The sequence below is a fragment of the Pongo abelii genome, chromosome 14, assembly GCF_028885655.2.
Source record: "Pongo abelii isolate AG06213 chromosome 14, NHGRI_mPonAbe1-v2.0_pri, whole genome shotgun sequence".
In the NCBI taxonomy this organism is placed as follows: domain Eukaryota; kingdom Metazoa; phylum Chordata; class Mammalia; order Primates; family Hominidae; genus Pongo; species Pongo abelii.
The window spans coordinates 120,463,440-120,476,151 of record NC_071999.2 but is presented as its reverse complement, the minus strand read 5'-3'; the positions used below and the strand labels follow the sequence as shown (position 1 = coordinate 120,476,151).

Genomic DNA, 12,712 nt, shown 5'->3' with positions numbered 1-12,712 from the left:
ACTGATAAATGATTGAATAAACAGGAGAGAAGAAACAAATCTTCAAGAAGAATAACATGCACAGATACTGCTCTCTCCAGGGGTTGGAGCTTAAACCTCCTCAACCCACAGAGTATGGAAAGGGAAAAACAGGAACTTGACAGTGGAGAAATCTGGCAGACACCACTGTGACCAGGTGGCCAAGGTCAGCACTGCCTGGGATAGGTCGTGTGGTGGTTACAACCACCCAGTAGGATGTGATGAGAAAGGTGCTTGAGAAACACATCAAACAAACTCCAATTAAGGGACATTCTACAGACTACCTGGCCAGTACTCCTCAAAACTGTCAACGTCATGAGAAACAAGGGAAGTCTGAGAAACTGTCACAGGCAAGAGAGCGCAAAGGAGATGGGATGACTAAATGCAGTATGTGCCTGGATGGGACTCTGGGACAGAAAGCAGACATTACGGAAAAACTGGTGAAATCCAAATCAAGGCTGGATTTTAGCGAACGGACACTAACAATGTTGTTTTCTTAGTCATGACAAATGTTCCATGGGAATAGAAGACGTTAACAATGGGGGAAACTAGGTGAGGGGCACATATAAGCTCTCTGTACTATCTCTGCCATTTTTCTGTAAATCAAAAATTAGTCCAAAATAAAAGTTTATTGGAAAAGAAAAAAAAAAGACGTAACAGATGGTTTACCTTCTTTATTCCACTATGTATAACTATTTTGTAGGTTCAGAGAATCAGAACACATCTGTTGCCAAGGTGTGCGATCCAGTCTCTTAAGGCAGGTCTCTGTTCCTAAATGTAGAGATGCAGTTTGGAGTCACGTTAGGAAGTGGGACATCCTTAAGCCATGGAGAGGATGTGAGGGAATACTAACCTACACTGGGACAGTGGGACCAGGACCACTGACTGGAGTCACGTGCTGTGGTCTGACATAGATGTCTCTAACATCATGTCACTTTCATTCATTTCAATTTCAAAGGTTTCTTCCAAGGAAGGTCTGGAATCTGGAGTTTTCCTTGAGGTTTCCAATGGCGTAAGCCCCGTTTCTTCTGCAGTCTGTTTTTCTACTTCAAATTCCCTGAAATCCCACGGAGGTGAAATAATGTTTTTTAGTGTCTTCATTGTATGCACATCAAAGTCATAACATTTTAATTTGTCTTTAATGTCTGCTCCTAAAAAGAAATACTATAATTAGAATAAAATAAGAAATTCCATCGTTTATCATTTCTATTGTTATATAACACCATCTCTATCATTTAAGTCAGATTATACTATTTAGAATAAAATACAAAACTCCATCATTTATCATTTCCATCATTATACACCATCTCTAATCATTTAAGTCAAATTATACTTTTAAGAGCACAAGTTGAGAGCAGAAGGAAAACAACATTCCAGTCTTCTTCTTTTTCATTTGTTTTCCACCATTTGCAAAGGAGGTGTTAGAAGACTTTTAGAAGCACATGCAGTTGCAGCTCCAGTGTTTCAACAGTTGCCCTATTTCCAAGGCCTCCTAAACACGCATGAGGCCTATGGACAACTTTTTCCTCAGCTGTTACAGATAAGAACTGTATTGTGTGGCCAGGCGCTGTGGCTCACGCCTGTAATCCCAGCACTTTGGGAGGCCGAGGCGGGCAGATCACAAGGTCAGGAGATCGAGGCCATCCTGGCTAACACGGTGAAACCCAGTCTCTACTAAAAAAAAAAAAAATACAAAAAAATTAGCCGGGCATGGTGGCGGGTGCCTGTAGTCCCAGCTACTCAGGAGGCTGAGGCAGGAGAATGGCATGAACCCAGGAGGTGGAGCTTGCAGTGAGCCGAGATTGTGCCACTGCACTCCAGCCTGGGCAACAGAGTGAGACTCCATCTCAAAAAAAAAGAACTGTGCTGTGCCCATTGGGTATAGTCACCAATCTTACGCATAAAAAAGCCACGATGAAATAAAATCCATTTCTCATATATTAAAACCTTAAGGGTAATATAGATTTGAACAGATCTGAACAGATGTATTAAGTACAATCATTCGACATAAACAAAATGAGTTTTACACAGTTCAAACCAATAGCTTTCAGGAATAGGTAGTTTGGCAGATAATGACATGCAAACCTTCTAAAAATAAAAATAACATGAATGGTAAATCTCTTCTGCGAGGTCAAGGAGACGTCCCTCTGACTCATTATCAACTCTCCAGCCTTTATTTAGCTTCCTATAAACTTCCTACCCTTGAACAAATGAGAAAACTAAGGCTCAGACTTGCCTTTCTTGCCACAGGGCTGCCGAGGGGCAGAGCTGAGGCTTCAACCCAGCATCTCTCGGAAACCAGAGCTTACATTTGTTTTTTAAAATTGAGCTAAAACCAAGAGTCAAGTGTGAATCCCCTTAAGCACATGGCTGAATGAACCCTATGCACATGCATCCCAGATGACCACTGCCAGAAGGGCACAGAAACGTGCAACTCCTTAAGACCACCCTGTGCCCACTCCTAGTCAATACTGTCAGCTTTCCCAAGCCTGAGATAAGCACTACTTGGACTTTTCTATCGCTACCAATTAGTTTTGTTCATTACTAATTGACATGGTTTGGATCTGTGTCCCACCAAATCTCAGGGTGAATTGTAATCCTCAGTGTTGGAGGTGGGGCCTGGTAGGAGGTGACTGGATCATGGGGGCGGTTTCTCCTGAATGGTTTAGTACCATCCTCTTGGTGCTGTTCTCGTGATAGTGAGTTCTGGTTGTTTAAAGTGTGTAGCACCTCCTCCCTTTCTCAATCCCTCCTGTTCCGGATATGTGAAGTGCTGGCTCCCCACTTAGCCTTCTGCCATGATTTCAGGTTTCCTGAGGCCTCCCTGGAAGCCAAGCAGATGCCAGCATCATACTTCCTATATAGCCTGCAGAACTGTGAGCCAATTACATTTCTTTTCTTATAAATTACCCAGGCTCAGGTATTTCTTTATAGCAATGAGAGAATGAACTAATACACTAATCTTCCCATAAATGGAAGTAATTAGTACATATTCATATTTTTGTCAAAAATCTGTGAGATTTGCTGGGCATAGTGGCTCACGCCTAGAACCCCCCCCCTTTCCCTTTTCCAACTCGGGACCCTCAGTGGACAGCACCTAAGCACAGAGGCAACTGCAGGTCTCTGGCTGGGGACACTCTGGTGACAGTGAAAGGTTTCCGTGTGGAAGCCTGACCACCACTGCCCAGTTTGGGTGAGGGACCTGAGTCTTTTTCTTGTTTTCAGTCTTTCAGTGGCCATTTCCTACCTAATTGCTCCTTGGTAACTGAGGGCAACTGGCTGGGACCACACTCTGGTGTTACCTAAATTTCTTGAGGCTCTCCTTAGAGGAATGAGAGAGTAACTAAGGCAGTAAACTATGATAAAGTAAGGGAGGTTACACAGGACAAGCAGAAAAATCCAGCCATGTTTCATGGCAGGCTGGAGGAGGACTTTAAAAATATACCAATCTGGACCCTTCCTCTCCCAAAGGCAGTGTTGAGCCCTCTTTTATTCCTAGTATTACTACTTTTGATATGAACTTTCTTTTTTAGTGATTACTCTATCTAAAAGTTTATACATTTTAGTGACTGCTTTAAAGAAACAACCTATATTGTATCATTTTCAAACCCACAGAAATGTATAAGGCATATAATTTTGACATTTTCAATTATTTTTAAGGTTTTAAGCATGTAAAATACTGTTAATATATGTAAGAATATGCATAACTACCAATACATAGCATTTTTTTTTTGTGTTTTGAGATTGGCTCTGTCACCCAGGCTGGAGTGCAGTGGCATAATCTTGGCTCACTGCAACCTCTGCCTCCCGGGTTCAAGTGATTCTCCTGCCTCAACCTCCCGAGTAGCTGGGACTACAGGCATCTGCCACTATGCCTGGCTAGTTTTTTTTGTTTTGTTTTTTAGTAGGGGCAGGGTTTCACCATGTTGACCAGGTTGGTCTTGAACTCCTGACCTCAGGTTATCTGCCTGCCTTGGCCTCCCAAACTGCTGGGATTACAGGCGTGGGCCACCACGCCCGGCCTAGATAGCTTCTTTTGAAGAGATATTCTCTAAATTTTCATCCACAGTAGATTCACTGCAGTTTCTTAGGTGTGTTTCTCAATACATTGCCTGAATGTTTTAAAGCATATAGAAATGTGAATACTGTTTAACCTCATGTATTCCTTTGTCTATAGATTGTTTAATATTTCTAAGGATTAAAGACATCAGAGCCCCCTATAAGATTCAGTAATATTGGCCAGGCATGGTGGCTCACGCCTGTAATCCCAGCACTTTGAGAGGCCGAGGAGGGTGGATCACAAGGTCAGGAGATCGAGACCATCCTGGCGAACACTGTGAAACCCCATCTCTACTAAAAATACAAAAAAATTAACTGGGCGTGGTGATGGGCGCCTGTAGTCCCAGCTACTCAGGAGGCTGAGGCAGGAGAATGGCATGAACCCTGGTGGGGGGGGAGCTTGCAGTGAGCAGAGATCCCACCACTGCACTCCACCCTGGGCGACAGAGACTCCGTCTCAAAAAAAAAAAAAAAAAAAGATTCAGTGATATTAATAATATTATCATAATAAAATTTGAGATATATAGGCATAGAACCCAACACATGCAGAGAAAAACTGTTTATACTGCTGTAGAGCAGGAAACGAAACCCAGGTTCTAAGGGGGCAGGGAAACTGCTAGGTGTGCCATGAGCTACCACACAAGTGCGTCGGTGACTGGGCATAGAGTAGGCACAATTACAGGATGGTTAAGAGAGTAAGCTGTGGAGCCTACGGGAACACGCATTTTTAAACTATGATGTGCCTCAGTTTATCCAACTTTACAATGGGTATTACTCATTTTTTGTTTTTCTTCTCAGTTGGCTGGATTATTTCCCCAGTCTGTCTTCTCGCCACTCTGGATGTCCACATGAGAGGACCCAAGGTAATTTCTGACAGCCTTGGGCTCCTTGGGAAAACCAGAGGGTGCCACAGACCCCGTTTTAGAAGAAACCTCTGTTTTCCTCAGGGAACCCCAAGACACATAAGCAGACAGGTCCCTCTCAAAATCTAAGGCTCTGCTGTTTTGTATCACATTACCTGACCTTTTTGACTTTGGGGGAAATTACATCAGAAATTACTTTAGCAGGGGCTGGGCACAGTGGCTCATGCCTGTTATCCCAGCACTTTGAGAGGCCGAGGCAGGTGGATCACCTGAGGTCAGGAGTTCAAGACCAGTCTCGCCTAAACATGGAGAAGACCAGTCTCTACTAAAAATACAAAATTAGCTGGGCGTGGTAGCACATGCCTGTAATCCCAGATACTCGGGAGGCTGAGGTAGGAGAATCGCTTGAACCTGGGAGGCAGGGGTTGCGGTGGGCCGAGGTTGCGCCATTGCACTCCAGCCTGGGCAACAAGAGCGAAACTCCATCTCAAAAAAAAAAAAAAAAAAATTACTTTAGTAGGAACGGGAGTTAGCAAGCTTGCAACTTTCCTATCCTAGATCTCAAGATTTAACCTCACCACATCCTCCTTATCACATAATGTTTATAACTAAACAAGTGCCCAAGTACAGCAATTCCATCCAAACTTATACTATTACTTATTCACTGTTATGGAAATGTATGGCATCTCTATTGAAATGTAAAGATTTATATTGTTATACCCTGCATTATAAAATAATGACAGAGCCTCTTCAATTGTTTATCAGAAAAATGTTGCTAAGATTTCTTTTTCCATTACAGAAACAGATGGGTCCTTCTATAACAAAGTGCTTTACACATATTCTGTAGTGGTATTTTGCACTTAGCAAGTATTCAGCTTTAAACTGAATGCGTCCTTGGTGAGTCACTAACTCCCCCACAGCATTGTTCTAATAAAATAAATGGAGTTTCTTGTTTTTAATGCAGCACGAATGGTTAGAAAGATAAACTTGGAAACTCAGATGAGAATATGAGAAACATACACAGAGACATATGACAACCTAAAATATGGAGTACAATACCAATAAGAATAATGATTATCTTACCAATATAAGCTTCAGAATCACCAATGTACATTTCGATGCAATGACCAAGCATTGTAACAGAAAATGTATCATCTCGCCTAAGACCAAGGGCCTGCCATAAAAGATTCAGCATGGTTATTAAAAGAAAATGTATTTCCTTCTCTTATCACACTGATTCATTTCAAAATATTCCAGGGCATCCGGGGTGGAGGAAGTGGAGCTGTTAGCAGGGACATACCTACATGACTGGCCATGAGCCAATGATTGTTGAAGTTGGTTATGGGTCATGGAGGTTCATCACACTATTCTATTTTCTTATGCTGGAAATCTACCCCAAAAAATATTTTTTAAAAAGTCCTATCTCGACTGGGCGCAGTGGCTCATGCCTGTAATCCCAGCATTTTGGAAGGCCTAGACAGGTGGATCACCTGGGCTCAGGAGTTCGAGACCAGCCTGACCAAAACATGGTGAAACCCCATCTCTAATAAAAAACACAAAAATTAGCCAGGCATGATGGCAGGTGCCTGTAATCCCAGCTACTCTGGAGGCTGAGGCAGGAAAACTGCTGGGAGGCGGAGGTTGCAGCGAGCCGAGATCACACCACTGCACTCTAGCCTGGGCCACAAAGCAAAATTCTATCTCAAAAGAAAAAAAAAAAGTTCTATCTCCATACAGAGTTCTCTGAGCCTTCTGTATTTTTTTTTTTTTTTTTTTTTTTTTTTGAGACAGAGTCTCGCTCTGTCGCCAGGCTGGAGTGCAGTGGCGCGATCTCGACTCACTGCAACCTCCGCCTCCCGGGTTCAAGCAAGTCTCCTACCTCAGCCTGGGACTGGGCGCAGGGCTAGTAGCTGGGACTACAGGCATGTGCTACCACGCCCAGCTAATTTTTCTATATGTAGTAGAGACGGGGTTTCACCATATTGGTCAGGATGGTCTCGATCTCTTGACCTCGTGATCCGCCCACCTCAGCCTCCCAAAGTGCTGAGATTACAGGCGTCAGCCACCGCACCCAGCCGAGCCTTCTGTATTAATCAGATCTCAGAAGAAAGGTAAATTATACAATACTCAAATATACATATTTAAAAGGTCATACAGGACTAGAAAATGTGCTTAGTCCAAACTTCTGACAAGCTCAGTGTTCTGGTGAGCATCACGGTACTTTCACGACTTCATCTAACCTCAAAATCTCTAATGAACTCTTGAAAATCAGTTACGAACGCTCATGAGTTTATCTTTGATAAATTTTCTCATATTTTATCTCTTTCTCCAGATACTATTAGTTCACTGATTCTAAGACCCACATTTTCTCAAATTCGAACACTGCTTCCATTTTACCTGTGGTTTCCTATTACTGCCATCCACCAGCTACCGCTGTGATGTGGGTAACCTGCCTGAGCAGCGTGGACTTGGTGGTTATGTTAGCAGCACAGACTAGATCACAAACCATGTGAGGAACACTTAAACAGATACAGGAATTGTGGTTTTCTAAAAACCTTCTGTTGACACTTTAGCAGACTGAGAGGGATGAGAGAGAGAGTTGGAAAGCAGGTGTCTGTGGCTGGGAGGAAACCCAGAGTCAGGAACTGGGTGTGTGTGCCAGCACCAGGGCACTATTTTAGGAAAACACAGATACTGGCCCTCCGGGCTGAATACTGTAACCATTTATTTCACTTATATGTACATTCCTATGTATGTACTAGAATAATACAAATCTGCCTAAATATGTTCAAGAATATTTTCTCTAAGTACAAAAAAATTAAGTGACAGGAAAAAATTATGTTAAAGTTTAATTGGCAGCACTTTTGTCTTTGTGGTCCTCCTGCTTACTCATGGTGTCTTAAATTTGACGGAATATGGTACATGGATTAACGAAAGGTTCTTTCCTTGTGATGACTGCAGAGACTGTTTTGTTCCTCTACTAATGTGATCTAAAGGGACAGTCATGAACAGAAAGACTGGGAGTTCCCAAAGGGGCTACTGTGGGCAGATAACCCCGTGCTCAGCACTCAGATCACTGGTGAGTGCCACTGGGCACCCGCGCACCTCACTGTAAACACTAAGGACAGGACTCATGTTTGTTTCTAATTTGATGAATACTGTACAACACCCACATGCTTTTCTCTGCAAAGAAAAGAATAACACGTAAGGTTGCTTAAAGAATATTAAAATAGTAAGTAAATATTACCTAGAAAAAATATTTTCAAAAAAGGAAGTGGTCAATGTTAACCAGATTTAAAATTAGGTACAAAGAAAAGACATACTGTGTGGAAGTAGTCCACAGCATTTTCAAAGTTGCCCATCAGACTGTGGATATATCCAATAGCAGAGTAGGTGGATGCGTTCTGAGGAATCAACACCAGTGCCTGACGGTGGTAATCCAAGGCCTCAGCATACTTTCTGTGGGGGAGAACGCAATTATTGGCTACAGTAAAAGCACTAAATTCCTAAGTCTAAGATGCGCATCCATCCATATCAACACCCAAGAAACACTGTCTCAATGAGAACAGCAGTCTAGACTGGTGAATGTCCTCCACACCTACTCTCATGCCTCTAAATGCATCTTCCAGGCCCGCTCCCTCCGCCAGCCAAGGGCACTCCTGCAGGGATGTCTGCTGTATTCCTTTCGATGTTCAGTGGGACACTGCAACCAGAACCTAATCCATGCCTCCTAGCTGTGCCCTTACCACACACCACCCTCTTAGGTGACAATCAGTGTCCCATATCAGGGGTAGATAAAAGCAGCCAAGGAGTATCGCTTTAAGGTCCAAAAGATTTACTTAGAAAAGTGTTCCTCAAAGTTCTCTGGAATACTTGACTTGTAAAGTCTTTTGTGAAAAAAATGTTTTATGCTCAATTAAACTTTGGAAAATGCTATAAGCTCGTAATACATAGTAAAGACTCAAAGAAATCCTGCAATAGAAATACTTGTCAAATCTTGAGTAACCTAAAATTGCCCAGACATATTTAACCAAAAAACCCATTTTTCAACTGTTGCCTGTTTATCAAACCACAAAACCTCTAGCAGAAAACAGACTATGGACAGGATTTTAATTATATCCTACTGTCCTAATTCTTCTGAATTAATTTTGAACACTAAATTTTCATGTAAAAAAGTAAAATTCTCAATGTGTTTCTAAATGTGTTTCTAAACACATTTCTAAAATTCTCAATGTGTTTCTAAAATAAAATTACACCAACACAGATAAATAATAAAAACTGATTTGATGCTGATTATATCTGAGCAGCCAAGTACAAGAAAGCTGGTTGATCTCATGAAATAAGAATATGACAAATATTCAAAATTAAGTAAACTTTGAGTCACAAAGTATATTTCTGAAAATGCTCTACTTCACTTACTTAAGTTTTCTGCAGACATGCCCCAAGTTGTTCAACAAAGGTTCCCATTTGTCAACTGTTACCTAAAACATAGCAACATCAAGCCCACGAGTTATATATGTCACTGTTCAGCCTGATTTGTTTGCACTGAATTATTTCACGCCTTGCAAGCTGGGCTCTCTCCCAGTGTGTGCCTCCAGCACACCACAAGGCCAGGGTAACTGCTGGTTTATCTATCTCCCTTTCTTTCCTACTAGGAGACTTCCTGAGGACTCTGTTATCATTAGGACAAGTTTATCCAAGAGTCTATCCCTGCTGGAGTTCAAATGAGTATCTGCAGCTCAGAGCTTTCCCTCAAACACCAGACATCTCTATCCATCTGCCTGCTAAATACTTCTGCTTGGAAATGTCACAAGCACTTTAAGTTCAGTGCACCACACACCACACCCATCTCTCCCTGGCCATCCCAGCCCCTGACCTCACTGCTTCTGAGTGTCCCTCCAGTCAGTGAATGGCACCCCCACGCCCTCTGACCCTTCCATGAAGCACACCAGGGCTGGTTCCTTCTAATCGCTAGGCATAACTCCAACCTATTTAGTCCTCACCTTCCTCATTAACAGAGTCAAATCTGGGCCCCAATCATAAAAGTCTGACCGGGATGTTTCCTTCTGAAATCCCTTTTGTTTTCCCACTCTCCTCAGGATAAGGCACAGACTCTTTCATTCTGGGCCCTCAGTGACCCACACTTAACCTCCTGGCCCACCCCTCGACATTCTCTGTGGACTCAAAATCCAAAAGCCATAATGCATCAGCTCCAATTGTTGCAAACACTGAAATACTCTTGCCCTAATTTTTGCCTAGCTGATGTCTGATGACTTTCAGGACTGAGGTGTATGCAAAAGGCTCATTTCTGGGTGAACTGCCTTTCTCTGCGGGCACCTTTAGTTCCTCAACTGCACCGTATTTTCACTGTCAATTTGCGTCCTTACATTCCCCAGTTGATCTGAGGTCAGGAAACAGCAAACTCATTCCCCGTTGCATCCCAAGGCCTAGCTCAGAGCCTGTGGCATGGCTGACACTCATTAAATATATGTCAACTAAATGAATGAACAGACCTGAGCCACAGATTCTCTAACTCTATTGAGACCAGTTCTAGGAGGCACAGCCCATGTGAATGAAAAACAAATCATTTAATGACTCTTAGGCATGACTGTTTCTCTTTATTTTGACATTTGCTGCAGTTCCTAATAAAGTCAATATTTTCTCCCTCTTCGTATAACTATTTAATGGGCATTTTGACATTTCAATAGTATTGTGCTTTCATACTTAAAACCATTAAGTTTCTGTAAGACTCTAAATTTAGTGCCTCTTAATCATCAAAGAATACAGGTTCAACTTAAGTATGGTTTAGGAAAGTGCTTCTCAAACTTTTCTGTGCATGATAATCCCCTGGGCATCATGCTAAAACTGCAGATTTCGATTCAGTTGGTCTAAGATTCTGCACTTCTAGCAGGCTTCTAGGTGATGCTGATGCTGCTGAGCCCGTCTGGGGCATAAGGCAGTCACTTCTCAGAAAACTGACAAGGTGGCAAGTGGCAATCCCCTATTAACAAAACACTTGGATTATCCAGAACTACCCAAGACTATGCGACAGAGGCACCTGCTTTATATACACGCATGTGCAAACACAGAAATGGTGTTTATAAGTTCAGATGACATGAGAGACCAAAGTAAACAAAGCTGTGTCTGTGGGGAAGATCGCTTGACAGGGAGGCAAAGCTGTGTCTGTAACAGCAGAGAGAGCTAACAGCCAAGGGAGAAGAAAACTGTGGGCAGGTGTGCACAAACAGGAACAGCAGGAAGCTGAGAAGTGAAAATCAGAATAGAATGAAACAAAACAGGCACGAATGAAACAGAAGAGCATCATGCAAATCTCTTACTACGCAAGTTTATGGTATCTAAAACTGTTACTACTTTCAAGTAATATCAGTATATACACATCCTTGATAATTGTTAGGTTAACTCATAAGCACCAATTCATGGGATCGTTCATACAACAGAAGCAGTCAAATATTTTAAAATGGAAAGGCCCAAATACACACTCAGTAAGGAGTAACAGCAACAAAAGGTGTGAATTTCAGTAATACCTATCCCATCCCTATCCTTTCAGAAGTGGGACCTGCTGCTGTACTTTATTTACCCTTCAGTCAAAGAAGCTCTCTGAAGTTCTAGAGGAATATTACATCTGACACTACAGTGCCCAATAGTTTCCATGAACCAATGACTATTCCTAGCTTCAGATAATCATCCGATCTATTCTGATGCCTCTCACGTTTCAAAGCTAGAGCCCATTTAAGAAGCAAACGCCCAACACTTGCCCTCTTAGGAAAAAAACTCATTTCTTACACCATGTGGTAAAACAGTTAACTGACAATGCAAACATTAACAGCTGCTTGTTATGAACATATCAGGTTACTATCTTCGAAGGCAAGAGATTTCTGTGTTGTTTTCCTCATTTAACAGTAAACACTCAGGGGTGTATATGTGTATATTTACAGATACTACAAAGAATACCTCGTTCCCAATTGCTTTAATTTTTTCCAAAGCATCAAGAAACCATTTTTCGGCTGTTTTCCATCTAAAATGAAAGGAAAAAAGGTTGCAGATTATTCAAAATTAGCAAATATAAACTTTTAAAGAAATTTTGATTATCTTTCTAGTAGTACTAAAATGCAATGGGGTAAACTGCTGGAAATAATTATAAAAATTCAAAGTTAAGTCACAAATGATTAATTTTATGGCATTAATATCAAGAGTTCAAGATTTCAAGATTTTGGGAGATACAGTATTTATATTCCTTTTTTTTTTTTTTTTTTTTTTAGTCTCACTCTGTCACCTAGGCTGGAGTGCAGTGGTGTGATCTCAGCTCACTGCAACCTCTGCCTCCCGGGTTCAAGTGATTCTTGTGCCTCAGCCTCCTGACACAGCTGGGATTACAGGTGTACAACACCATCCCCGACTAATTTCTGTATTTTTAGTAGAGACGGGGTTTCGCCATGTTGCACATGCTGGTCTCAAACTCCTGGCCTCAAGCAATATGCCCATCTCGGCCTCCCAAAGTGCTGGGATTACAGACGCGAGCCACCGCGCCCAACCGCAGTATTTATGTTCTATAAAGTCACTGTGCACACTGAGTTAGCAAATAGTGAACTGCGGCTCCCAGGGGAAATATAGTTAGATTCCTGCAATCTCTGGTCACATTTTCTCTAATTGATCAATGCATAACCTTGTTTTATGTGTGTTTGTATTTAAAGACATCTTATTTGATACATATTGTTGATTCATCAATATTGAAGTCAGGGCCAGCAGCACTA

General features: G+C 41.9%; 1 protein-coding gene across 4 annotated transcripts in view; it reads right to left on the bottom strand.

Moving 5' to 3' along the window:
• Positions 1-677: 677 nt before the first annotated feature.
• CDC16 (cell division cycle 16) overlaps positions 678-12,712 on the bottom strand; it is a 34,232-nt gene continuing 22,197 nt past the window's right edge. The window contains exons 14-20 of one of the 4 annotated variants that reach the window (XM_054529328.2): positions 11,913-11,976; positions 9,360-9,421; positions 8,264-8,399; positions 6,024-6,114; positions 5,304-5,426; positions 872-1,169; positions 678-789 (exon numbers count right to left, since the gene is read on the bottom strand). In XM_054529328.2, coding sequence (XP_054385303.2) covers positions 910-1,169; positions 5,304-5,426; positions 6,024-6,114; positions 8,264-8,399; positions 9,360-9,421; positions 11,913-11,976 — 736 coding nt within the window. In that variant the 3' untranslated portion in view covers positions 678-789; positions 872-909. Of the gene's footprint in view, positions 1,170-5,303; positions 5,427-6,023; positions 6,115-8,263; positions 8,400-9,359; positions 9,422-11,912; positions 11,977-12,712 lie in introns of all 4 variants that reach the window. The other 3 variants (XM_024230869.3, XM_054529329.2, XM_024230868.3) reach the window with 3 other exon arrangements.